At 35.0% G+C, this 27,604-nt stretch overlaps 1 protein-coding gene across 1 annotated transcript in view; it reads left to right on the top strand.

The window, feature by feature from the left end:
- The window catches only part of LOC306885319 (regulating synaptic membrane exocytosis protein 2-like), a gene marked incomplete at its 5' end in the record, with an annotated part of 146,707 nt that overhangs the window by 77,663 nt on the left and 41,440 nt on the right, over nucleotides 1-27,604 (top strand). The window contains 18 exon segments of the mRNA XM_079441772.1: nucleotides 194-317; nucleotides 1,582-1,628; nucleotides 1,728-1,837; nucleotides 6,198-6,245; nucleotides 9,578-9,708; nucleotides 10,271-10,442; nucleotides 11,263-11,416; nucleotides 12,941-12,967; nucleotides 13,856-13,924; nucleotides 15,950-16,085; nucleotides 17,176-17,262; nucleotides 17,615-17,686; nucleotides 20,883-20,978; nucleotides 24,600-24,659; nucleotides 24,836-24,910; nucleotides 25,181-25,228; nucleotides 26,723-26,779; nucleotides 27,146-27,331. Coding sequence (XP_079297898.1) covers nucleotides 194-317; nucleotides 1,582-1,628; nucleotides 1,728-1,837; nucleotides 6,198-6,245; nucleotides 9,578-9,708; nucleotides 10,271-10,442; nucleotides 11,263-11,416; nucleotides 12,941-12,967; nucleotides 13,856-13,924; nucleotides 15,950-16,085; nucleotides 17,176-17,262; nucleotides 17,615-17,686; nucleotides 20,883-20,978; nucleotides 24,600-24,659; nucleotides 24,836-24,910; nucleotides 25,181-25,228; nucleotides 26,723-26,779; nucleotides 27,146-27,331 — 1,699 coding nt within the window.

Raw genomic sequence — 27,604 nt, 5'->3', positions numbered from 1 at the left:
AGTGGAGGAACAGAAATCTCTCCGGTTTCATTAAAAATGGCATCATTTGTGTTTCGAAGTTTCTTACGGGTTTAGAACAACATATGAGAGAAAGTTAATGTTTTGGGTGAACTGTCCCTTTAACTTCCATTGGTTAGCTCATATTCCGTGTTGTGTTGAGTGTTGATTGTTGTATTGTTGTGTCGGTCCTCAGGTGATCAGGTCCTGGAGTGGAACGGGAGGGTCTTACAGGGAGCCACATTCAAGGAAGTTTACAATATCATTCTAGAATCCAAGCCAGAGCCGCAGGTGGAGCTGGTGGTCTCGCGGCCCATCGGGTGAGTGAGGCGGGTGATGGATCATTACAATACTCAACGTGTCAGTTCAGGGACACAGAGCACATTTTCTTTGACAATAGAGCTTTATGAAGAAGGATAGCCTGTGGGAGCCCAACATATACACACTTACACATAGAAACACATTCACTGCTTGAAAGTCCTGCTTCAGGTCTGTGCTTTAGGAGGACAGATTGACATAATTAGAAATTATTTTCTCTTACTTTCAATGCTAGGCATTTTTCCCCCTGCAGTCCTGCAGTAAAATGATCAGATGCTCAGATTAACCTGAAAAATCTGGGCAATATATCAGTCATGCATGTGCTGTCATTTTGACAGCAATAATATATAGAAAAATGACCTAGCATCGTGAATATTTGAATGATTTTTTAATTTGGCAATTATATTTCCTGAAAACCGAACCAAGCCAGTGTTGCGCTGGCTTCAAAGTTTAAGATATTTTAATGTCATCTTTGATTTCATCCTCCATAGCAAAAGTGCAAACAGATTTTGGAAGTTCATTTTTAATTCAGTGAATCGTTAAAAAATTCAAGGACTCATCATCATCACTCAAAATGTTCCCATGTGGCATTTCTCGTGCTTTAAAATGTTTTAGTAAAAATATATACTATATACACTGCCAGTCAAAAGTTTGGAATAACTATGATATTTTAATGTTTTTGAAAAAAAATTTTTTATATAAAAATACTGTAAAAACTAATATTTGGAATATTATTCCAATTGTTTTCTTTTTTAAAATGTAATTTATTCCTGTGATGACAAAGCTGAATTTTCAGCATCATTACTCCAGTGTCACATGATCCTTCAGAAATAATAATAATATGCTGATTTGATGCTTAGGAAATATGTATTATCATCAGTGTTGAAAATAAAGAGACTTCTTTCAGAAATATCTGAATTATTCCAGATTTTTGAGCTGCAGTAGTGTATGTAAATATTGCTGTTTATATAAATAAAAATGATTAAATGTAATTCTTTCGCTTGTTAATTTATAGAAAAACAGTGTGGATTACTTAATTATTTTTAATTACATTTACTTCTTGATTTAATTTTTTTTATCTTTTGGACAACAGTGGCTGTTTGGTTGAAATTATTGTTTAAAACAATTTCAGAGAATATAAATAAATATCAGGATATATATTTAAATTCATCAATGCCTTACATTTTAGCTACAGTATATCACCCAGCTATATAACCTTCTGATATACCTGCTATCATTAAAATGCTCTTCGCTGTTTTCTTGTAGAGATGTCCCTAGAATACCAGAGAGCACACATGGACAGCTTGAATCAAGTAAGTTTAGCTAGTTTTGCTCTATAAAACATATTAATAATTTAGCACTGCATTTGCCAGTTGTAGGATCAATTTAAGCGTTCTTTGCCGATTTTTCAGGTTCAAGTTCCTTTGAATCCCAAAAGATGGGCCCGTCCATCTCTGTCACGTCCCCCATGAGTCCTGGCATGCACCGGGACAACCCTCAGTATCTGTCCGGACAGCTCTCAGTGAGTACCAGCGTCTGCACATGTGCCTGATCTCTGGACTTCTTGTGCTTTTCTTTGGCCGCTCGTCTCAGGGCTTCACTGATGAAATGCCGCTAGCTTTGAGGTTTAGCGATTATTTCACACGTCTTCAGGGAGTTTGCCAGTGTTCACTGTTTGTTCACAAAGAACGTAAGATGATACAAGACCTTAAAAGAGCGTGTGCAGAGTTGACAAATGGACAAAGACTACTTTTTTTAACATTAAGAATTTAAGTTATAATTTACACTACTGTTCAAAAGTTTGGAGTCAGTAAGATTTGTTTTTTTTTTAAGAAATGTATACTTTAATTGAGAAAGGAGGCATTATATTGATCAAAAGTGACAGTAAAAAAGACATTTCTAATGCTACAAAAGATTTCTGTTTTAAATAAATAAACAGCACAGCTGATTTCAGCATTGATAATAATCAGAAATGTTTCTTGAGCAGTAAATCAGCATATTAGAATGATTTCTGAAGGATCATGTGACACTGAAGACTGGAGTAATAATGCTTTGATCACAGGAATAAATTACATCTTAACATATAAAAAATTATTTTAAATTGTAAAAATATTTGACAATATTACGTTTTTTTACTGTATTTTTTATCAAACATTTGCAGCCTTGGTGAGCATAGGAGACTAAAAAAATCTTACTGACACCAAACTTTTGAACGGTGTTTTTAGAAACAGACAGAGTATTTTTACACATATATATAATTTTATTTCACAGGTAAATATTAATGGTCTTTCAGTGTGACAAATTCTATATACAGCTATTTCACATGGTCATTGCAGGCACAATAATTATAATAACATTTCCACATAAATATTACACATTTGATTAATCGTAAGAGTTAAAACTCTCCCTCTTCCTAATTTACAATCATAAAAATGCCTTGTTTATTTGCTGTTGGTGTCCTAATTAACTAAATGTTTGAGGATTCTCGAAAGATTGCGTAATTAGAAATAGATATCATGAGTCACTCCACAGGACTCACAATATTTTACGTTTATAATATTACTAGCACAATATGTAAATTAATGACCAGCATTTTCTTTTTATTTTTTTTGAAAATACACACTAATTAGGTTGTGCTGGTGTATTATAATTTTATTTCTATTTACTTTGTTCATTTTGATACTTGATTTTGACAGGTTTAGTGGAATGTTAAATGCTACAAGCATTAGAATGTAATTTGAACAGATAATGTTATTTTAAAATCTGTGTTCTGAAGTTAAAATGAGCAAAATCTAAGATATTTAAAAAATATAGAATAATAATGTGACCCTGGACCACAAAACCAGTCATAAGGGTACATTTTTTAAAATTGAGATTTCTACATCATCTGAAAGTAAATAAAGTAAATCAGCTTTCCATTGATGTATGGTTTGTTATGAAAGGACAATATTTGTTAGAGATACAACTATTTGAAAATCTGGAATCTGAGGGGGCAAAAAAATCTAAATATTGAGAAAATCGCCTTTAAAGTTGTCCAAATGAAGCTCTTAGCAATGCATATTACTAATCAAAAATTAAGTTTTGATATATTTACAGTAGGACATTTACAAAAATATTTTCATGGAACATGATCTATACTTAATATCCTAATGATTTTTGGCATAAAAGAAAAATCAATAATTGTGACCCATACAAGGTATTTTTGGCTATTGCTACAAATATACCCCAGCGACTTAAGACTGGTTTTGTGCTCCAGAGTCACATATAATAAAATATTAATCACGGACAGTAAAATGAACGTCACATCAGCTGCTCATAAACCTCATGACATCTTGCATTTGCTAGTCAGGTGTATTTTCTAGACAGCTGTGTGTCAGTGCTAGACAGTGTCCTTCAGACCAGCTTGAATCCTGACATGGAAAAAGTATTCTTAGTTTTCAAGCTTGTTACCTGATTGACGTAGACTCTGTAGGTCAGCTCTGACACAGCGCTGCTGATCAGGATGTTAGGTAAACGCACTTCCTTGAAAGACTAGCTATTGTACTTTCTGCTGAAGTCGTTAACGTATAAATAATTCACGCCGTTTGCGTTATCAGTGTCTCTAACTGTACGCCTGAGACTTCTGCGAGGTAAGTTTGACCCAGGTGTTCATATAGTACAGTAAAGTGCTTCAGGCGTGGAAACAGATTAGCCATTATTGTGCCTTTTAATAGGGAACCGAGCTGTAGCCACGACGGTAAACATGATAAATGTGGTTAAATTGTGTTAAAAAAGGAAATGCTGATTAATAATAATAATAGTAATGAATGTGCTTTTTCTGTTTTGCACTGAAGTGCATCTGTTCTTCTGTCCGGGCGATGCTTTAGTGTCTCACTATGGTTTGCGCAGTTGTAATTTTTTTTATTTTTGTTTGGAATGAGGGAGATTTATCCTAAAATATTGAAGTCAGAATACTTACACACACACACACACACACATACTGATCATTGCTGTATGTTGTTGTTATTGAGAAACGCAACCAATGCATTAAAATGTTTTAGACACAGCCTTAAGGGTAATCATTTAATAGTTTAAAGTGACATTTGTTTTACTCTCTTTTTTTAAATAACATCGGAAGTATCTTTAATCTAATTTAATCTGAGTTTAAATTAGACAAACATTTGTCATTCTTTGTCACGTAACATGTATTTGTATAATATTTTTTATAAAATAATTCATGTAAATGGTTCATATGTTGGTAACACTTTATAAGTAGTATAGAGTGACGAAATTATTTGCAAACTATTATATTATTGATAATTCATAGTTTATTGACTGTAGTCTCTACATTGTTAATACATTAATGTGCTATGTACAAATAGTGAGTTCTTCATTCATTGTCACAATAGTATTATTGTTTAATCGGGTCATATGTAAAGAGTTATATAATGTTTAATTATCGTTTGTTAACAACTTGTTAAGCATACCTAAGAGATAAGTGATGTACAGTCAAAATATATTTCAATATTTCATAAGTGATGTGCAGTATTTAAACCAATAGTAAAGGAGTTGTTAATGGTTAACAGGAGTAAATAATTCTCACTTTAGATTAGGTCACAGAAAATACTAAATTAAAGGCAATAACCTGCTTTTATTAAACATGTATTGCATTAATACCAAGTGTTCCTACAATGTTTACAAATACAAGCATAAATGTGTATCAGTTCGCTTTACACATAAACATTACACAAGTTCTTTACTATAAATTAATAACTTCATGTTTTTGTGAACGTTATTTATTTTTTCTCGTAACACTACCTCCAATCCTAAACTTAACGTCTTTTGAAAAAATACTAAAAAAAATAACAAAAAAATAACAGTAAATACATAAACATGTAAATATTGTATGCTTTTGTGTCTATTCAAACATAAGTAAATGAACACTACATAAAATACATACAGACACTCATGAGATCACGTTACAATGAGTAGAAAACAAAGGATAAAATCACATTATATAACTCTTTACATATAAGCTAATTAAACAATAATTTATAAATTATGTGACTGATTCAAGAACTCACTATTTGTACAAAACCTGTTAATGTGTCAACAATTTAGAAACTACAATTTAGAAACTATGAATGAACTAAAAACTAATAGTTATTATTTATAAGTGTTTTATTACTGTGTACTAAGTGTTCCCTATATGTTTTCATAGTTAGTACAATTTCTGGAAAACAAAAACAAACATTAAAGATGCTAAGTTTGGATTAGCGCTATCAAATATTATGTTCTGTGTTACAGTGAAGAGATACCGTTTGTTAATCGCACTTTCAAGATATCATTGAGATAGTAAAATCGATTAATCGCGATTAATCGCATCCAAAATTGACGTTTGTGTTTACATACTATATTTGTGTGTGTATGTGCATGTATAAATACACACATATGTACACATTTAAGAAATATATGTAATAATATGTGATAATAATTTAAAAAAACTTTTATTTTGGATGCAATTAATCACAATTAATCGATTTTACAGCCCTACATTGACATACTGTAAAACCGGTAGTGATGCATGTTAATGTGGCAGGTTTGAATTTATTTTAAATATATTTGTTGTTTTAAAAACATATGTTGTGTCACTGTGGTTATAACACTTCTGTTGCATTATGAATTATGTTTTGACACACTTCAGTACTCACATACAGGCTTAAGTTTATTTATGCTGTAGATTCTGGTAATGTTTGAGTATGAAATAATTGAATAAAAGCTGTCTTACGTCACTCAGTTAGGCTAAATCTCTTCTCAGATGGGTTGATTTGTTTTGTGTGCCTCTGTGCAGTTTTGGTTTAGTTGTATTGCTTTTGTTTTCTTTGTTAATTTTACTTATCCAGAGTCCATGCCTTAGTAGAAGAACCACGCCTTTTGTCCCTAGGGTCCAGGTAACATCGTCAGACTTCTCTCTCTTTCTCTGCTCAGTCTCTTTTCATTTCTGGCAGTCTTTCTCAATGCTTCATTACTCTCTCTCTATCTCTGTGCGTTATTTGGAAAATGCACTGCAGGAAAACGGCAGCATTCCAAGTTTCTCCCCCTTTGCTCTTTTGTTCAGATTTGATTTTTTCCCCCAAAGTTATACGTCATTGCCCTTGCGATTTATAACCACAATTCATAAGAGCCGTTTCATTATTACAGTTTGAATTTTGCTTAATTAATTGGACGGCAGTCTTTCTGAGGCTGAAATATTCTGCATTAATTATATACTGTTTTTAATCGTTTATTTTTTCCTCACTTTTTAAATGTGGCATGGTTTTAGCATCGCTTACTACATTAAATCTCTTTAAATGTAAAACAGATTTTTTTTTAGACAGACATTTTTCATCCTTTTTCATGTAACATGGAACGTTTTATTTGCATTATGTTGTATAGACAATAGTTTGTATGAAATGCATATGTTTCCTATAGTATGAGAAATGCATTATTAGTACTGATCCTAACCGGGCTTCATTTGAACTATCAAATATTATGTTCTGTGTTACAATGAAGAGATACAGTATGTTATTTACCACACTCTTAAGATATTGCATTTTCCAATGTAGAGAATTTCTCTAAACCTCATAGATAATAAACAAATTGTACCAAAGACTATTTAGGCAAACCTGTATGGCTTTTTTTCTTATGTGGAATGCAAAAGATTAATTTGGCAAGATATCATTGAGACAAAGCCTGCAGTGATTTAAAAAAAAAAAATATATATATATATATATATATATATATATATATATATATATATATAATTTAAAAAATAAATATTTGTATTTTTTTTTATATATTTCAAATTAAGAAAGAAATCTGTTCCAGAAAGAAAAAAAAAGTAATATGGGTTTGGAACAACATGAGGGATCTCCCATTTAACTGCAATAATAAACTTTTGTAGTATTCAAAAATGGAGTTTTAGATGAAAATGGATTTCATACTGTTTCTTCATGCAGTCAACTAATAAAAGCACAGACCTCGATACGTCTGTAGAAGAATCAAACGGTACAATTTGTTTGGACTGAAGCCTTCCCCCTGCTGTTTTTGCAATGGAAGCTACCTGGATTGCTCTAGTCTGTATTGAGCTCTTTCTGTTGCTTTGCTGCATGCATTAGTACTGGAGTATCTACCTAGAATAGCAAGTTCTCTCTAAAGGTGCATTATAGACATGTGTTTCTTTCAGCTGTAGTGATCTGGAAGGGCAAATGCTGGGAGGACAGAGAATTTCTATTGATGAACGCTTGAGAAGTGCTCAACATGAAATAATTATAATAAATATGTCATATATAAAACTAGTGATATTCATTTTATTCGTTTAGAAATGCTGTTTTGTTTGTAGAAACATATTTGAAAAGAAAAAAAATATATAATTACATTACATAATAAATTATGGATATTATTATTTGTAGACAAATTTGTAGATTTAATAATTTAATAAATAAATAGGCACATTTAAATAATTAACACTGATTGAATTATTTAAAAAAAATATGATTTATTCAATTAAGTACATTAAACTTTTGATTTATTTCAGAATAAATTATTACATTTATATTTGGATAAATTTGATTATTTTAAGGGTTTATTTATTTTTGTTCTCCATAATTTATAACCTTCCTGCAGTCTTCCAGTTTTCGCCCTTCCTGTTTTTACTGTTTTTTTTAGGATTTATATACTGTGTAAGAATAGATGCATGTGTGAGATTGAATCTTTAGTTGAATTCATTCCCAGATAGCTGCCACTGAGACTTTCAAAGCTGCTTCGTTTAAATTCTGCTTGGGGTTGAAATCAGATAATCACACAAAGTTTGAACATTTTTCATTTTGTTACATTTCCTTAGCTTAGTCTGTGTTGTGTGGTATGTTATTTGATTTTGATTGCTGGGCTTTGAAAGTGTCTGTCAGTTTTAGAGTAAATGTGACAAATTGTGATTACTTTCGGGTCATCTGATTGGACGAGACCTGTGGCAGACACGCCCTCATCCCCTGGCCAGCCAATGAGGGATGGGATATTCCAGCCCAGACTGGCAGCACACAAACAACTTTTCACATCCTCTCACCTGCAGCCCAACATGCCAGATGGCACAAATCATAGACAAGAATATTCTGGGTTCAATGCAGTTTTAAGTCTATTGGTGTCCATCAGTGGCATACTGCTGATTATTCCAGAAACTCATTCCTCAGTTTGTAAAATAAAAGGAAAAACACATTTTAGTATCCTTTTGAGAATTAGCTGTGTTGGGCAAGAATGAAAGGAGCATGAATTTATATGTGTAAACCATTATATGTGTAAACCAAAAAATTCAGTAAATTGTGTTAATAAATGAAGACCACTGTGTGGTTTATGGCTGGTTTAATATTGGTGCTATTTTAATATTATTTATATACTATTGTAGTATTTATTGACATTTTGAATTGTCTTTATTTTTGTAATTTTTTGTTAAAGTTTTACAAATGTTTATTATTATTTACAAAAATATTATTTATTATTATATAATTAAATAATAATAAATTATCATTATTTTTTTATTTATATACTATTTATTTATTTATATTTCAGTTTCAGTAATTTTAGTACTTCACCTTTAGTTTTCTTTTTTTAAGTTTTAAGCTTGTGTAATATTATATATATATATATATATATATATATCATATACTAATATTCATTTTATTTTATACACTTTTCTATTTTATAAGAGTTTGACATACAGAATGTTTTAGTTAACAATAACAACACTGCAAAACAGTAATATACCAGTAATATAACAGTAACAGTAATATTTTGATATTTTGTCATTTTAAAATGTTATAATTTATCCTGGCCTTGCCCTGTAGTAATTGCAGTACTGTTGAAAATAAATAAATAAATAGGTTACAAACCGAGATACAAGTCAAAATTATTGTCTGTAGTAATGAAGCTGTATTTAACCTGGAATTTTGAGTACAGTATAAAGTCAGACCCCTTAAACACTGTGCTGTCAAACTATGTGATTCAGTGCTTAGAAGTAGTTGAATTTCGTATTTGTTTCAGTGGTGAATTTAGCTAATGATTAAAGACTGAGGAGTTGAGAGGTAGTCAGCTTGATGTAGTTGGTGTGTGCTGGTGATGCTCCTGCTCTGGGAAAGATCTGCTAAGCATGTGATGCTGCACACATTGCATAAGGGGCTCTGCAGGTCTGCCCTTGACCTTCTGGGGTGAGCTCTCCTCACAGACCTCCTAACAGAGCCGTCTCTTCCTGCAGGTCAAGCTGTGGTATGATAAAGTAGGACATCAGCTCATCGTCACTATCCTGGGTGCCAAAGACCTGCCTTCACGAGAAGACGGGCGACCTAGGAATCCATACGTCAAAATCTACTTCCTCCCTGACAGAAGGTACGCCAGAGTTCAAATATATCAAGTTTTTGTCCTTCAAAACAACTTTGAATAAGGAAATTATAATTATAAGTTAAATTATAATCTTTTTGTTTTCAAAACAAGTCTCTTATGCTCATCAAAGCTCTTATTTATTTAATCAAAAATACGTAAGAAACAAAAAAATCGGTAACACTTTATTTTAAGGTGCCCTTTTTACACCTTACATGTACTTACTATTATAATAACAATTAATTATGCATAATTACATGCAAGTAACCCTAAGCTAAACCCTAACCTTAAACCTAACCATATAGTAAGTACATGTAGTTAATTAATATTACTCAGTACTTAAATGTACTACACTGTAACAAGGACACCTTAAAAAGAAGTCTAACCAAAAAATCTTATTGGGGGAAAAAAAAAGAATGAATGAATGAATAATTAGGTGTAATGATGTCTAAAAATGTGTGCTATTAATGACAAGTTTCAAATCGGGGGTCCTTAGATTGGTTTAGTGTCTCGGTGGGTCTGTAAAGTCACATCAGCAGCTGTATATTATGAACTCGCCTGCTCTTCTCAGCGATAAAAGCAAGAGGAGAACGAAAACAGTGAAGAAATCTCTGGAGCCCAAGTGGAACCAGACGTTCATGTACTCGCCGGTGCACAGACGAGAGTTCAGGGAGCGCATGCTGGAGATCACGCTATGGGACCAGGCCAGAGTCCGAGAGGAGGAGAGCGAGTTCCTGGGAGAGGTGAGAGAGAGACCCACACCGTCCTGAAAAGATCTCTCAATATTTACTCAGTATGATGCAAGCCAGCTGTTGTGGCAGCAATATAAGACGTGAATAGAAGTTTTAGTTTAAAATCAATTATAAAACTATTTTGTGCCTTCCTTTGCAAAGCTTGAACGCTATGCATTGTAACTTGAAGTTTTTTTCTTACAGTATATTCCACATGTGCACTGCATCTTAAACTCATAAAACACTGCAAGTCATGATAAACGGATGTGTGTTTGACGTAGGGCTGGACAATTAATCGAAAAGGAACTGAAATCGAAATTAAGAAACTCTAACCGACGGAATTTCCCCATGTCAGTTATTTTGTTTTTTTTTAAACTACTAATACTTTCCCCTTAAAAACATACTACCATAGTCGGCACTATATGGACATGACCCTTGCGCTCGCATCTTTTGCTGTGCCTCGCACGTGAGAGGTGCATTAAAAAAAGAATTGAAACTTTTACACACAGAGCCGCTCATCAATGTCAGTTCCAAAACAGTGGACCAATCAGAAGACCCCAGAGGCAGGGCGAGCATTGCACGTTTTTGTTGTAGCAGGTTGGCATGGCAGCATTTGTATTTGTGACCCTGGACCACAAAACCAGTCATAAGGATACATTTTTTGAAGTTGAGATTTATACATCATCTGAATAAATAAGCCATTGATGGGATCATGTTTGTTAGGATCGGACAATATTTGGCCGAGATGCAACTATTTGAAAATCTGGAATCTGAGGGTGCAAAAAAATCTAAACATTGAGAAAATCTGATGCCTGTGTGTTTGTGTGTGTAGATTCTCATCGAGCTGGAGACGGCGCTGTTGGACGATCAGCCTCACTGGTATAAGCTCCAAACACACGACCTGTCCTCGATGCCGTTGCCGAACCCCTCGCCCTACATGCAGAGACGCCTCCTACACGGAGAGAGCCCGACACGCAGGTTACAGAGTATGTACTGGTACAGCAAACACAAGCACACACCTCAGGAAGAAATACAAAGCTGACCCTAAGGTACAAAAGCTAGACGGTACATCTATATACTATATATTCTCCTTAGTGGTACATTGTGTGGTAATGCATTACTAGTAACTTGAGTTATGTAATCAGATTACTTCTTTCAAGTTACTAGTAAAGTAGTGCATTACTTTTAAATGTACAGTTACATTTTTGAGTTACTTTTTGAAACGTGTAACGTAAGTTACTTTGTTTTTCCATTTACTCACTGACAGCACTCTTGTCCCCGCGTTAAGAGAAATCGGAGGCACTTCCTTCAGCCTGAGGCTTATTCATTTCACTTTTGGCGTGAAAGGGCATTTAGAGTTGCCAAAAATATATATATATTATTTTTTTTTAATAAGCAAGCCCAGCCCAGGGGACAGAAAGTAGCGAAAAAGTAACGTAATGCATTACTTGGATTAAAGGGATAGCTCACCCAAAAATGAAAATTCTGTCATCATTTACTCATTCTCAAGTTGCTGGTACCCATTGACTTCCATGGTATTTTTTTTCATACTATGAAAGCCAATGGCTACTGTCAACTGTTTTTTTGAAATATCTTCTTTTGTGTGAAATTCATACAGGTTTGAAACAAGGTGAGGGTGAGTAAATGATGATAGAGTTTCATTTTGGGGTGATCTGTCACTTTAAGTGTTCACACTACAGTTGAATGTGATCTCAATCTGATTGTGAAAAGCACAAATCACATTGAATCACATTTTCAAAGGGAGTCTCAACTTCTGTGTGATTTTTACGTCAGTTATTCATCATCATTTTGTGTTTGGTTTACCATTTGTTTCAATCATAACATAATTTATGAATTGCACTGTATTACATAGAGATATGCAAAAATATACATATACTGTTCAAAAGCTTTTGGTCGGTAAAATTGTTTAAATGTTTTTGAAAGTGTTCTCTTCTGCTTACCAAGGCTGCATTTATTTGATCAAAAATACAGAAATATTGTGAAATGTTATTACAATTGAAAATATCAGTTTTCTATGTGAATATATTTTAAAATGTAGTTTATTCCTGTGATTAAAGCTGAATTTTCAGCATCATTACTCCAGTCTTCAGTGCTGATTTGCTGCTCAAGAAATCATTATCACACTTGTGATGAATCCTTGCTGACTAAAATTAATATTATTAACATACGCATAAATGTATAAATAAAAGTATTGATTAAAAAGTATTAAGTCATTAAAAAAACGGACCCCGAACTTTTGAACAGTAGTCTGTTATCTGTTTAAAATTTAAAGAACTTGACGTTTTTGAAAATGAATTTTAAAAATCAGAATGTGAAACTTTGCCAGGCCTGCTCTGCTACGAATGTCCTGTATATTCTGTATCGTTTTTATGTCCAGAACTGATATGATCATATTTTATGTATGTTTGTTTTTTGTTGATGTTTCTTGTTTTCATGTTTTGTTTCCTTCAAAAAATATCACTGTCTATCCACCACTGACACATTTCCAGACAAGGGCCCATATTTTTACAACTCAGGTAACTTTGCCCTGCTTGCTCCAGCTAGCATGTGATTGGCCAGCAGTGTGATTTTTCTCTCCTCTACACTCTCAAAGTGTGATCTCCCCTCACTTCCACCTCATGCTCTTCAGAAACCCACGCTGTCCCTCACAGCCTGCATGGAGCTGACGCCCATCGCTACTGCTACATGCCACCAGTCCTCATTGTACAGCTTATCTTCACCATTACAATATAAAGAAAAGCAGCCTAGTTAACAGTCCTGAGTGTGGTCTGCTCATGCTTTTCCCAGCCTCTCACAAACCTTTCTGTGGTTGGTGTTTGCTGTGTTTCACTGTTTTGATTTCAGGCTAAATGATAGCAAACCTCATGCCGCTCGGTTCTGCTCACAATGATCTCATTTGTATTATGAGTCTGAACAGAGTGTGTTATCAGTGTGATTTTCAACATGAGCTGCAGCAGTTTTTTTTGCTGTAGTGAGGTAACAAATGAGAACACATCTTTAAAATCACCATAGACTCTGCCGTGGATATTTTGTGATATTGTGGCAAATGAATGCTATACATGCAAATGATACGTAATCAGTAGCAACTCTCTTTCACAAGCTGTGTGTTGGCATGGAAAGATCTTTCATGTCAAATATTCTCAGGTCTGCAGTGACGGCTGTTGTATAAAACACTCTTTCATGGTATTTTCATATCATTATTTTAGTTAACTTTTTACTTTTATTTTTTTTAAAGCCTCTTTTGAGCTGAAAGTATGTTTGCAATTCCTAAAGTTACTTTAGGATAAAGAGTTAACATCTGTATCTGTAGTGAAAACACACGGTCACGTTAAGAGTCTTTTCTTCATCATGACTTTCATGATCTGTTCCTCCACCCTTCCTTTCTCTGTTTCTCTCTCTCTCAGGGTCACAGAGAATCAGTGACAGCGAGTTCTCTGATTACGACTGTGAAGACGGGATTGGTGTTATCTCAGGTACAGCTTTAGCGCCGCACTGTACTTACAAAACTGAAGACTTGAGCAGGCTTGAAAGCATTGCATTCACTCCTTTCCAGTTAAATTCATAATTACAAACATCCCAATACATTTATAATATAACTATTAGAAGTATTTGTAACAAACACAAAACATATATATATTAGGGCTCTTTTTGCAATTTTGTGCACCATAATATGTAGTGAAATGTAATTTTACAATACTGTTCAAAGGTTTGGGGTCAGTATGATTTTTATATGTTTTAGAAAGAAGCCTCTTCTGCTCACCAAGACTGCAGTTAGTTGATCAAAAATACAGTTAAAACATTAAATATTGCTAAATATTTTTGTAATTTAAAACAAGTCGTTTCTATATAAATATATTGTATAATGTAATTTATTTCTGTGATCAAAGCTGCATTTTCGGCATCATTACTCCAGTCTTCAGTGTCACGTGATCCTTCAGAAATCATTCTTTTATGCTGATTTGCTGCTCAAGAAACATTTATTATTATCAATGTTGAAAACAGTTGTGCTGCTTCATATTTCTGTGGAAACAAGGATTCACATATGAATAGAAAGTATAGTATTTTATTTGAAATAAAAATCTTTTGTAACATTATAAATGTCTTTACTGTCACACTTGATCAATTTAATGTGTCTTTGTTGAATAAAAGTATTTAAAAAAATCTTACTGACCCCAAACCTTTGAACATACAGCCAGACACTGATTTAATGGGGCACAATCTGATCTGAGTAAATGTCAGTTGTGTCTGTAATGATCTTTTCGATGTCTGATCATACACTGCTTGTCCTGTTCATACATGCTTATCAACAAATCAGATTAAAGGATCTCGTCAGAGAGAAGACTACTGTGGACTTTGGTCTCCCGACTCACTATCATTCCACTCTGACTGCATTGGTTCTGTTAACTTTTTAAGGTGTTTTCATGTTCCTGAATGAAGTGTTGATATCACTGTAAAATAAAGTTCAGAGTGGTAGAATTCTGCTAAAAAAATATTTGGGCACCTAAAAATGTCTGAATGCCATTGTATTAGATCCTAATTTGCTCCTGTTTTTCAGTAAATGTGAATGTATGATTTATAATTTGGTATCATTTGGTTGTTAAAGGGTTAGTTCACCAAAAATGAAAATTAGCCTGTTTTTTACTCATCCTCGAGGCATTCTAGGTGTATATGACTTTCTTCTTTCAGAAGAATCCAAGAGTTATATTAACAATTGTCCTGGCTATTCCAAGCTTTATCATTACAGTGGGTGGGTGTTTCTGTTGAACAGTCCAAAAGACGTCAAATAAAGCACGCGCATCCATAATAAAACGTCCCTCACACAGCTCTGGGGGATGAAGAAAGGCCTCCTGTAGCGAATCGACGTATGCGACGTATGCGTGCCTCTGAGATATGCTAGTCTCACGAGTTTGTTTACAGGAGCAAAGGAAGCAAAGTTTACTTACTTTAGCAAAGGAAAAGCAGTCTCCTCTTGGCTTATATCGAAATCCTCCGGCATTTTTCTTTACAAATCCTCGGTTTGTACTAATTTGTGACCGGCGTTTTGTTTAGTTCTCTCTCTGCATTTGTCACTTATCACGATGCACAAACGTCCTACGTCATCCGCCGGAACGGCTTCCGCCTACGACAGATAGAAAAGTGTTTATTACGTTTGAAATATGGATATTTTTCTTACAAAAATGCATGGATTCTCCACAGGAGGCCTTTATTCACCCCCCGGAGCTGTGTGAGGCACCTTTTATTATGGATGCACGCACTTTTTGTTTGACGTCTTGTAGACTGTAGAACAAAAAGCACCCACCCACTGTAATGATAACGCTTGGAATAGCCAGCACAATTTTTAATATAACTCTGATTGGATTTGTCTGAAAGAAGAAAGTCATATACATCTAGGATGCCTCGAGGGTGGGTAAAAAACAGGTTAATTTTCATTTTTGGCTGAACTAAGCCTTTAAATGGTATTGCTGATGTAACTGTGTGTTGTGTTGTGTTTGCCTCAGATTACCGGCACAATGGCAGGGATTTCCAGAGCTCCACTCTGTCTGTCCCTGAGCAGGTGATGTCGTCCAATCACTGTTCCCGATCAGACATGACCCGCACACGCTCGCGCTCACCCAGCGTCCCTCCACCGCAAAGGTACAAACAAACGCATAAGAGCAATTCGTTATGGGTCATATCATAAAACATACTCCAGACTTCCTTCCAAAGACAAAAAAAGATGATTTATTGATTTATATAACAATTCTCATTCTTCGACTTTCTGACATCAAATGGATAAATCCATGATTTATATCAGTCATGTCTATTTGCTATTCAGCAACTTTGCCACCCAGGTGGCATTTAACTAGAAATGCTAAGCCTAAGAATTCAGGATGGTTTGCCAAACATTGTGCTGCTCCAGGATCCCAGCATTAAAAACTGGTGGCTAATGTTTTAACAATGTGTCTGGTTGTTTCAGGCTGATCTTAATAAGTGGTACAACTAAGGCCTTTCAGTATAATTGTGAACATCCATCTTCAAGTTGTGGTTTATATGTATTTTTGTATTAATGCATATTAATGCATGACCATATTCTAGATCGCTGTACCCAAGCCCATACCTAAACATCACTACTACAACAACTACCTTACCTACGGTTATCAATAATCAGCAAATTAGGCATTTTTGGAGGCAAAACTAAAAGTAATATGTGTTCCCTAATCTAAAATTCCTTGTATTGTTCATTGTATATCATTGTATTGCATTACATTATATGTTTTGCTTTGATCATAAAACTAAGCATTTGAATATTGTCTCACTAAGATACCTTGTTGGAAGATTCAGAGTGAAAAGTGATATTTATATAATTTTATGCAAGTATCTGCTATACTGTTCTCATTTATGTACATTACAAGGTTTTAGAATTTCGTTGTACTTTTTGGGCACATAAATATCAGCATCTGCAACAAATCGCATATTTTTTGCTAAATTAAGGCCTCTAGAAATTAGAAATCTTGCCAGGTAGCTGAAATAAACAAAAAAGAAAAGTTGAAAGTTACTTGAAATACTTGAAATAAAATACAATTAAAGCTAAATGGAAATATAAAAAAAAAAAATCAAAAGCACAAAACAAGTTATTAAAAAAAATAAATAGATAAAATAAAAGTTAATTGAAAACAATAATTAAATTAAATAAGTGTCACTAGCGCACTTTGTCATAGCAGGGCTCTCATTTTCTCTCCTTCAGTCGAAGTTTAGACCACGGTGTGAGAGGAGGACCCTCGCTTTACGACCCCCGACATCACCTGTCTGAAGACAGATACTCACCAGACAGGTATGAGTTCGCAAAACACGCTCAGATGCCGCGGTTTACATACAGCGCTTGCCCTTAAAAGCTTTATTGTTTTCTAGATTGCCTTCGCTGATACTGGGAACATAAATGGGAATGTTTCCATATACCTTCTTCATTTCATATGACATGATTACAGAAATTCAGTGTGAGAAAAATTATGTGCCACATAGAGAGAACCATAGAAAGCAGGAAAAAATGTATTCCTCCTTTTTTCTTTTTGACATCACTCTCTCATTTTATCCGCCAGTCTCTCGCTTTTGTTTATCTTTCCATCGCTCCATATTCAATAGCTTCATTCAACCATATTTCTGTTCTTTACTCCTTGTGGTTGCAGCCAGTATCTTACCCTCCCTCCTCGAATCAGACAAAGACAGCCAAGCGTCGATCCCGCTATCCAGGACCCCAGGTATTCTGTCAGGCCAGAGCAGCGTTACGCGGCCCTGCCCACCTCCCCCTCCTGTCCAATCACAGCACTCCTCTCACTTTCACCCGCCCACTTCCCCCTGCTGCTAGTTGATTGACAGGTGACAGCTTGCCCACACATAGCACTGCACAAGAGGTTGCTCTTGTCATTTTATTCATTATAAATATGAAATGAAGACTAGTGAACGCACTCATACATAATATATCCCATCTTAGGACAACAAAGTCATGTTTGTACACAAGAAAACATCTGTTACTGAAACTCACACTTTCTTCAAGCTCAAGTTTCAATACAAGCCAAGCTTATCTGTTACCATAGAAAATCATTTGGACTTGCTCGTAAGCTACACTCATTAGTAGTTACACTCATTAGTAATACAGTAATACACTCATTTTGCACTTATTTTTGCTAAAGCGCTTCTTACTTACAGAAAAATTACAAAATTATTCATCTCATTTCAAGATTTACAGTTTTAATGTGGCAATACTTTGTTTTTAAATATTTATTATATAACATAAAAGTCACATCTGTATATATAGTCAGTTATTTCTATCTTAGTGTGTCAGTAGAAAATATAATTTTACATTTCCAAACATTCATTTTGCCGTTAATTGTAATAATGCAGTGAGATTTTTGTTTGCACAAGGAGTCTGACAACAGCCAGTGCTCCTGCAAAGCTTCCTGAAAAACTATGAGAAAGTGCAACGAGGGCAAAAGCTGCTTTAAATGCAAAGGATGCTCGCACCAAATGTTGATTTAATTTAGTTAACATAAGTTAATTGATAAAGAAAATCTATTTATGACACACAAGTGCCTAAAACTTTTAACAGTACTGCAGCTTTGCAGGTAGGTTTCTTGAAGCGTCTTGGAGACATTGTTCTTCTGGATTTAGTCTCAGTTTGTTCTGTTTCTTCATGTCATTCCAGACAGACTGGATGATGATCAGATCAGATCTCTGTGTGGAGCACTGGCTGTTGTCAGACAAAAATCTCACTGGATTATTACAATTAATGGCAAAATGAATGTTTGGAAATGTAAACTGATATTATCTACCGACACACTACAGCAAAAGATAGAAATAACTGACTTAAAACTATTTTTTTGCTGGTGAAAATACTAGTGTTCTAATCATTTTGGCCACCACTGTATGCATATTTATATAAAGTAGTAAAGTAGTAGTAAAGTAATAACATTTGAAGTGGTTTAAAAAATTAATCAAAGTTGTCCTAAGACAAGAACGCATTTTGGTTTTAGGTTTTAGGACAACTTTGATGAAAGGTTTTGATCCACTTCAAATGTTGACTAGTGTGTGTATATACAGTATATACAGTGCCCTCCATAAGTATTGGAACAGTAAAGACAAAATTGCTCTGTTGGCTGTGGAGTCAGGACATTTACAAATATGATTAAAAGATGAATATGAGACAAAACTACAGAATGTCACATTTTATTATTGGGTGATTCAACACAGATGTTTTATCAGTTAAGAAGTTCAGCACTTTTAGAGTTTCATCCCTCTATCTGATGTGAGCATAAGTATTGGAGCAGTTGCCTCACAGCTCTTTCTAAGTGATCAGCTGTGTCCTGTTGCATTAATTCTTCAGATATTAAAAGCAGGGAATGTGTCGCATCAGTTATATCCATTACTTCTGTATTCTGAATCTTGCATTTGATGATGACACACACAAACCAGGATGAAGATGAGGGAGCGGACTATGAGAGAAAAGCAAGCAATTTGGATGCTAAAAGAAAAGAGGAAGTCAATTAGAGCTCTAGCAAAAACAAAGGGCATGGAGAAATCAAGAGTTTGGAAACCACCAGCGACACCAGCAACCAACAACGACCTGATCAGCTGAGAAAACAACAGTAGATGATGACAGACAAATCATAAAAGCTGTGAAAATGAATCCTAAAATACGTGTCTGTAAAATCAACCACTTCCAGAAAGCTGGGGTGATGCTCTGACAATCTACTGTCCTCAGGAGACTTCGACACAGAATTACAGATGCTACACAGCAAGATGCAAACCTCTGACCAGCACCAAAAATAGAAAGACAAGATTAGAGTTTGCAAAAAAGCACAAAGGTGAGCCAGAAGAGTTTGGAACTGTGTTTATGGACCGATGAACCTTTATCTAAGTGATGGGAAAGCAAAAATGTTGAGAAAAAAAGGGAATTGCAATGATCCCAAGCATACAGCCTCATCTGTAAAGCATGGTGGAGGTGGTGTCATGGCATGGGCATGCATGGCTGTCTCCGGAACAGGCCCTCTCAACTTTACTGATGACTTAATGTATGATGACAGTAGCAGAATGAATTTGGAAGGGTACAAAACCATCTTGCCTACCAGTATTCAAGAAAATGCCACCAGATTCATTGGGAAGTGCTCCATATTGCATCAGGACAATGACCCAAACACCCTGCCAGTTCAGTCAAGGAATTTATAAGTCAATCTCCAGATTTACATCTGACTGAACATGAATTTCAGCAGCTGAAGAGGAGAGTAAAGGCAGAAACTCTCCAAAACAAGCAACAATTGGAACTGGCTGCATTAAAGGCTGGGAAAAGTATTTCAAAGATGAGACCAAGAGTCTGGTGATGTCTATGGGTCACAGACTCACTGCTGTGATTGTGTGCAAGGGATCTGCAACTAAATAATAGCTTTTAATCTTTTATAGCTGCCTTATGTTCAACTGTCCCAATACTTATGCTCACATCAATGAGTGGGATGAACTCTAAAAGTGCTGTTCTTTTTATTTGGTAAAACACCTATGTGTTGAATCACCCAATAATAAAATGTGACATTCTGTAGTTTTGTCTCATATTCATCTTTTAATCATATTTGCAAATGTCTTCACTCCACAGCCAACAGAGCAATTTTGTCTTTACCTTTCCAATACTTATGGAGGGCACTGTATATATAATATATATATATATATATATATATTATATATACAGTGCCCTCCATAAGTATTGGAAAGGTAAAGACAAAATTGCTCTGTTGGCTGTGGAGTGAAGACATTTGCAAATATGATTAAAAGATGAATATTTTAATCATATTTGCGATCTTCACCTGAAAAAAGAGGGTAGAAAAGCTCTGCCCCCTTAACACCCAGATAACGCCTACTTGCTGCACCCAATTCTAACCACTTCACTCTTGTTTCTGTTCTGACTCATAGTATGTGCCCCCTCTATCGGGAGGACGCAGTCAGGTTACTGCGCTCCACTAGGATGGCCCGTGCATACTCAGACGGGGCTTACAATAGCATGGACAGGTAGTAAACCACAGCGGTTCACTCTCGTTTTCACGATGCTCCATATTAGTGCTGTGCGTAGTTGTTTGGACTAGAACAGCTTGTGGCACTGTAGGGTAGTATGTAGGGCTGCACGATAACTGGTTAATTGGTTAATCATGAATTTGCCTAAATATAGCCATGAAATACTGTCATTTCATCAGAATCATTGCACTTTCATTTAAGTACAAATCAATAGAATTTCAACTTGCATGCTTTGCTCATGGATTTAGTCACTGAAAACAACACAAGTGACTGTGTGAAAGAAAGCAGAGTGCCTGTATTACAGTTTTATTTGAGCAGAAAATCTCAATAGAGATCGCTAAATTCCAGCTCATCAGCGCTTTTTCTGTAATGCAGAGAGAGCACATGTGTATGGTTGCCAGGTTGGGCAGATTAAGTAAACCTATGGGATGAAAATGTATGAATTTAAGAAAAAAAATGATTGGGGGATTTAAACACTTAAAATGTGGCAACCATGACAATGAAAGCTTGTGGAATCTTGCTCCCAAATGAATGTTTTCAGGTTAAATAACCACTGTTGATTATCCTAGGGGACAGTTTGCCCAAAAATTAAGATTTTGTAATTTACTCACCCTCACTTTGTTCCAAACCTGAATGAATTTCTTTCTTCTGTGGAACATAAAAGAACATATTTTGAAGAATGTGTGCAATCAAACAGTTGATGGTAGCCATTGACTTTCATATTATTTGTTTCTCTACTATGTAAGTCAGTGGCTACCAGTAACTGTTTGGTTTCTAGCGTTCTTCAAAATACAATATAATATAAACTAAAAGAAACTCATACATGTTTGGAACAGCTGGAGGGTGAGTAAATGATTACAGAAATGGGTTACACTTTAGTCCACTTTAGACATACTAACTATGAGTAACATTGTAACTACATGTCAACTACATGTCTACTAACTCTCAGTAGGGTAGGTTTAGGGTTAGTAGAATAAGTTGACATACTTGCAGAGTTTCTCATAGTCAGTATGTTGTATGTTGTGGACCAATCAAAATAAAGTGTTAGAAGATATTAAGCAGACAGTCTACTAATACTCTAATTACTGCTAGTTGACATGTAGTTGCAAAGTTACTTACTGTTACTCTACCCATTGAGAAAGCTTTGTGCAGGAGTCGTTTCGCCTCCTCTCTGGAGGGCAACGTACATGATAGGGCTCAGATTGTAACTTTGCCAACTACACCACTAAGTCCGCCAGCAATATTTCCCAAAGGAAATGTGTGCAATGTGTCCTTAGCAGCTCCCACTCCATCCTTTCCACCGTGGCGTAATGAATTGTATCCTCAGTGATGCACTCTGTAAGGCTGATGACTGAGCACTCGCGCTTTCGGTCCCAAGCCAAGTAGCGTCACTCTATGACAGAACTGCCAGTCAAAAAGCTGCAAGCTACAGTGGACGTTCACCGTGCTTATATATAAAATTATTATTTAGAAATGTGGAATTTCATCTATTCTGAATATATTTGTAGGCTCAGTGGAGACTCCGATATTATCGATCTAGCCAGCTTTGCTTACAGAGGCCCTGAGGTGCAATAGATTCACATATAAGTTTTGTACCATTTTCATGTGATATTGATAATGAGTGTGGTCACATAGCAAAATTTTGCAGGCAAAATGGTCAAAAGTGTAGTGATGCATGAAGCACAGCTCAATATATATTTTTTTACATACAACCAAATAATCCATTAGTAATCAGATTAATGCTTCAGTCGGATTGAAAAGCCTTCATGTAAACAGTCAATCCGAATAAAGTTTCAGTTTATATTAAGGGTCGGTGTAAACTTGAAATTATCTGATCGAAAGTGGATTGTAAAGTTTAGAGTTCATATAATCAGAACTACAAAATCTGAAATCTGATTGGATTCATTCTGATTACTGAAAATTAGTGCATTTAAACATACCTACAGAAGCCACTTTCAAACCAAGAGTGTTTACGTGACCAGCTTCAACAATTTGTGAAATCTGTGTGGGGAAATCTCTCCCCTCATACAAAAATTCCTATAGAAATAGCTTGATTTCTTCAGTGAAAATTTGCCTTCATGCGGTAAATGTGACTGGGCATTAATATGCTTGTGTTGCACTTCCATGATGTAACCCTGAACATATCATCTAAAGCAGTTTACATTTCATTCAAAGTATTCTATTTATTGTATTGGTTCATGCATTCTCTGGGAATCGAACTCATGACCTTGGCATTGCTAGCACCATGCTTTTGTTTGAACTACAGGTATGCTATAAATCAGTGGCATTTGCTAAATCAAACATCACTGTTAGTATTGCATGTTCATAGTAAGTAATACATTTTGACAAATACAATAAGTTATCCCATGCATTTATTTGCTACAGGCATGGTCGGTTCCTCAAATCACGTGGCTTGTTGACGAGGTATATAATTGCCAGGGAGAAACATCTATAAAACACATAAAAATCCCATAGTCTATATTAATACACCTAATGGTGGGCTCTTTTGACTATCCTCCTAGAAATGCCAAAACAACATGCTAAAAAGCCACACTGAACCCCTTAGCAATTTTCTCGCAATCACTCACAACAACACTGCATTGTGGCATTGAGATTTGCATCAAGTCTTTTCTTTCTTGAAAATTGTAGATTTACTGAGAGATTTACTGTAGCTACAACAGTAGAGCATGGCGCTAGCAACACCAAGGTCATTGGTTTGATTTCCAGGGAATGCATGAACCAATAAAATGTATACATTGATTATAATGTAAGTCACTTTGGATAAAAGTTTCTACGAAATGCATAAATGGGTAACGCTTTAGTTTAGGGACCAGTTTTTTACTATCAACTAGTTGCTAATTAACATGCATATTACTAGCATATTGACTGTTTTATGAGTACTTATAAAGCACATATTAATGCCTTATGGTGTGTGCACACCAAAAGCGAATCTAATTATTTGCACGAGTAGATTACATACAAAGTCAATGCAAAGACGTGAATAGATGCAAATTTGTATCGTGAATGACGCAAATTGGGATATTCGCCTCAATCACGTCTTCATCGTAAGTTGAAAAAATTTGTAGTTGAGTGGAAAAATTGCATGACACGCTGTCATACAAGCCAATCAGAGAAAGCTTGTTGACACATCTGGTTTTTATTGTTTTTATGTTTTTATTTGCACGAGTGACACATTGCACAAGTAATCTAGAGCGAGTAATGCGATGCAAATATTCACTTCTCTTTTGGTGTGCACACACCATTATTCTGCATGACCATATTTTAGATCCTTTAATCCAACCTCATATATACACTTACCAACTATCTTACTAACTATTAATAAGCAGTAAATAGGAGTATATTGAGGCAAAAGTCAAAGTTAATAGTGAGATTTGGTCTCCAAACAAAAATGTGACCCGTAAATGTCCCGTTATCTTAAAGTCCCATTATCTTGGAAAAATAGAAAGTGATATATCAAACCATATCATGAGAATGAATATGAATATTGAGAATGAATATGTTAACGTGAGCAACCTTAGGGCTGCGCTGGACTTCTTTTTTGGCAGGTAGAATTATGTTTGGCACATAGGATCTGATTGTGTGTTATTTTGTGTTCAGGAGGATGAGGAGAGATAGACAAATGTCTGCCTACAGTGACTCATATGAATCTCCTGAGAGGTAAAATCCGGATACTGTAGTTGAGACATGCATTCTGTTCATGCATCCATAATAGGAATGCTTTATACTAGTTACAGACTTCACCCTCACCCCTTGCCCGATTTCAGCTGTTGCTCATTCTAATCATACTTTCCTTTCTTCATTCCAATCTATCAATCCTCATCCTCCATTTAAAGATATTACAATGGTCCCAATCATGTATCTACTCCATGGCCCAATCATGTCATGAATGGAAACGGTGGAGACTACAGGTAAGACTTCTGAAGAGATAAACACCCCCATCACAAACATCACAAACCCTCACTCTTTCTTTACTCATCTGTTATCACTTGCCTGGAACAGATGCCACATTTATGTTCCCACTGAGGCTTTGTCTAATAATGGATGGCAATAATAGATCCGAAGCTTTAGTTTATTTTATTTATTTACTTTACTGACCTGTTATATATATTTTTGAGCAAATTAATGCTTAATATCATGTACTAAGTGTGGCACTAACACACTGAGGTTGGTTTATTCAGTAGGACGTGCCCCAGGATAGAAATTGAGCCTTCTACAGATACAGAAAGGTATAATTACAATAAATGCAGTAGGTTTAGTGCAGACTCAAGTGTAGTTGTCTTGTGACCTTTACATTTTTACAGAAGTGTTTAATGTTCTCGATATTCTGGAAAATGGCTTCTTATATAATAGAAGATTTCATAAACGTCACTAGCATTCACAGTAGAATAGCTGAAACATCTTAGAATCTTAGTTTTTAGAATGTAATTATATTTAGTTTTAGTTAGTTACTATGAACTAGTAACTGAATCTCACGTCGAACGGTACACTATACTGTATTTTATCGGTATACCCTTGTGAAAAAGTACTTATTGCAAAAAATTGTACTTTAAAAAATACTGAACTGAATGCATTGTTTTCAGACAATTAATTGTATGTTAATTGCAATTAAATGAAAACATATAGTTTAAATTTATATTAAATTCAATTAGTTGAGTGCTTAGATTTTTACAATTAGAGTGCTTTTTTTACCTACTTAAGTAGGACCTCTTTATGTGTAATTTCATAATTACTTCTATTAACTTTGAAATATGGTTAAAGTATAACTACTAGTGCTGTCAAAAGATTAATCGTGAAGTTTTTGTTTACATAGTATATGTGTGTGTACTGTGTATATTTATTATGTATATATAAATACACACCCATGCATGTATATATTTAAGAAAAATGTTCCGTTTATATATTAAATATATTTATATATAATTATATGAATATAAGTATATGTAAATAAATGTAAATATTTTTAAAATATATACTGTATTTGTGTATTTATATAGACATAATAAATATACACAGTACACACAGATACATTTTGTAAATAAAAACATTTGTTTGGATGTGATTGATCGTTTTACAGCACTAATAACTACTAAAATTTAATGTCACTGTTAAAACTTATATGTCCTTTATTTAAATATATTTGTAATTACGCATTTGTAATGATAGAGGTGCAATTTATTACATTTAAAACACAACAAAAGATTATTAAAACAATTATTTGAAATATATTTTAAGGTAAAACTTCTAATTTGACATTATTACAAAGTGCACTTTTTAAAAGTCTACTTAAGTGTGTTAAGAATCAGTCATGAACAGTGTTGGAGTAAGGCGAGTTACTAATCAGATGACTTTTTTCTACTAGTAAGTAACACATTACTTTTACATTTACAACAAAATATCTGAGTTACTTTTTCAAATAAGTAACGTAAGTTATGGAGTAACCCAATATTGCAATGCATTACTTTTAAATGTAACTTTCCCCAGCACTGGTCATGAATGTGTCTCTATTTAAGTACACTTAAGTGGCCTTTTATTTCATTAATATTATATTATCTGCAAGTAGTTTGTATAAGTATACCTTTAAGACTTGAGGTACACAACAAGTGTACATTCAATACTTTTCCCCAAGGGTATATTGTATAATAAGGCTGTTTAGCGACTACTGACAGTTATAAGAGCTTCTAAATGAGCATTCTATGTTCTTCTCTTACGCACCTCCATAGAGAGGACAATATCCCAGGGTTCCCAGCTAACCATGAACACTATGAGGAAGATCTGAGGTAATACAGCAGAATTTGTGCAAGTATTCCCATAGGTAGAGTACGATATAGGAGTCGACTGTAGTCACGGGGCTTATCGTTGTGTTAGTATGAAATGTGTTCACTTGTTTTCTTTGCAGCAGCTTCCAGAAGCTTCTGTTTATTTCATGTCAATTTGTTGGTTAACACTTATTTTTGGTTGTTTCAGTTTGGTAAATCTCCTTCGTTTTGTGATTTCCCTGAGCAGCCAATGCTGAAACTCAAATCCACTTTTGTTTGGTGTGCTAATTATTAGCCAAGCGCCGTCATTTCACAACTGAGATGCCCTGTGATCTCATGATGCACTGGGGCTCGGCTGAGCGTGGCTTTTTGACTAACGTTCTGCAGGTATAGCCGCAGCATGGTGGACAGACATGAGCATTACAGGTCCAGGTCAGCTGACCAGCGGCCCATGATGGAGCGACCGGTCTACACGCGCTCCCGCTCATCCGAGCGGCCCGACTCCGGCTATATGAGATCCATGCCGTCCTTACCGTCAGGGAGATCTGCCCCTCCCTCTCCTGCCTTAACGAGGTGACCCGACCCATCACAACAAGCACTAAAGCGCTAAACGAACCCATGCCTTCTGCTTCCTGTCACCTGGAATGCCCCTCTCTCCACTTCCTCTTATTTTAACCCTGTGTAACGATGCTGTTTATGATTTTAATTTCATTTGTAGAGTAGAGATGATGGGTGCTACTAACGTCTTTTCATTTGGATTATAGACACACCTGTTATATCCTCTTGAGATATAATGGTGTGTACCTGGCATCGTACAGTTTCGTTTGACTTTTTATTATTATTTTT

This window comes from Barbus barbus (assembly GCF_936440315.1).
Source record: "Barbus barbus genome assembly, chromosome: 19".
NCBI lineage: Eukaryota > Metazoa > Chordata > Actinopteri > Cypriniformes > Cyprinidae > Barbus > Barbus barbus.
This window is presented reverse-complemented; position numbering and strand designations above follow the sequence as displayed.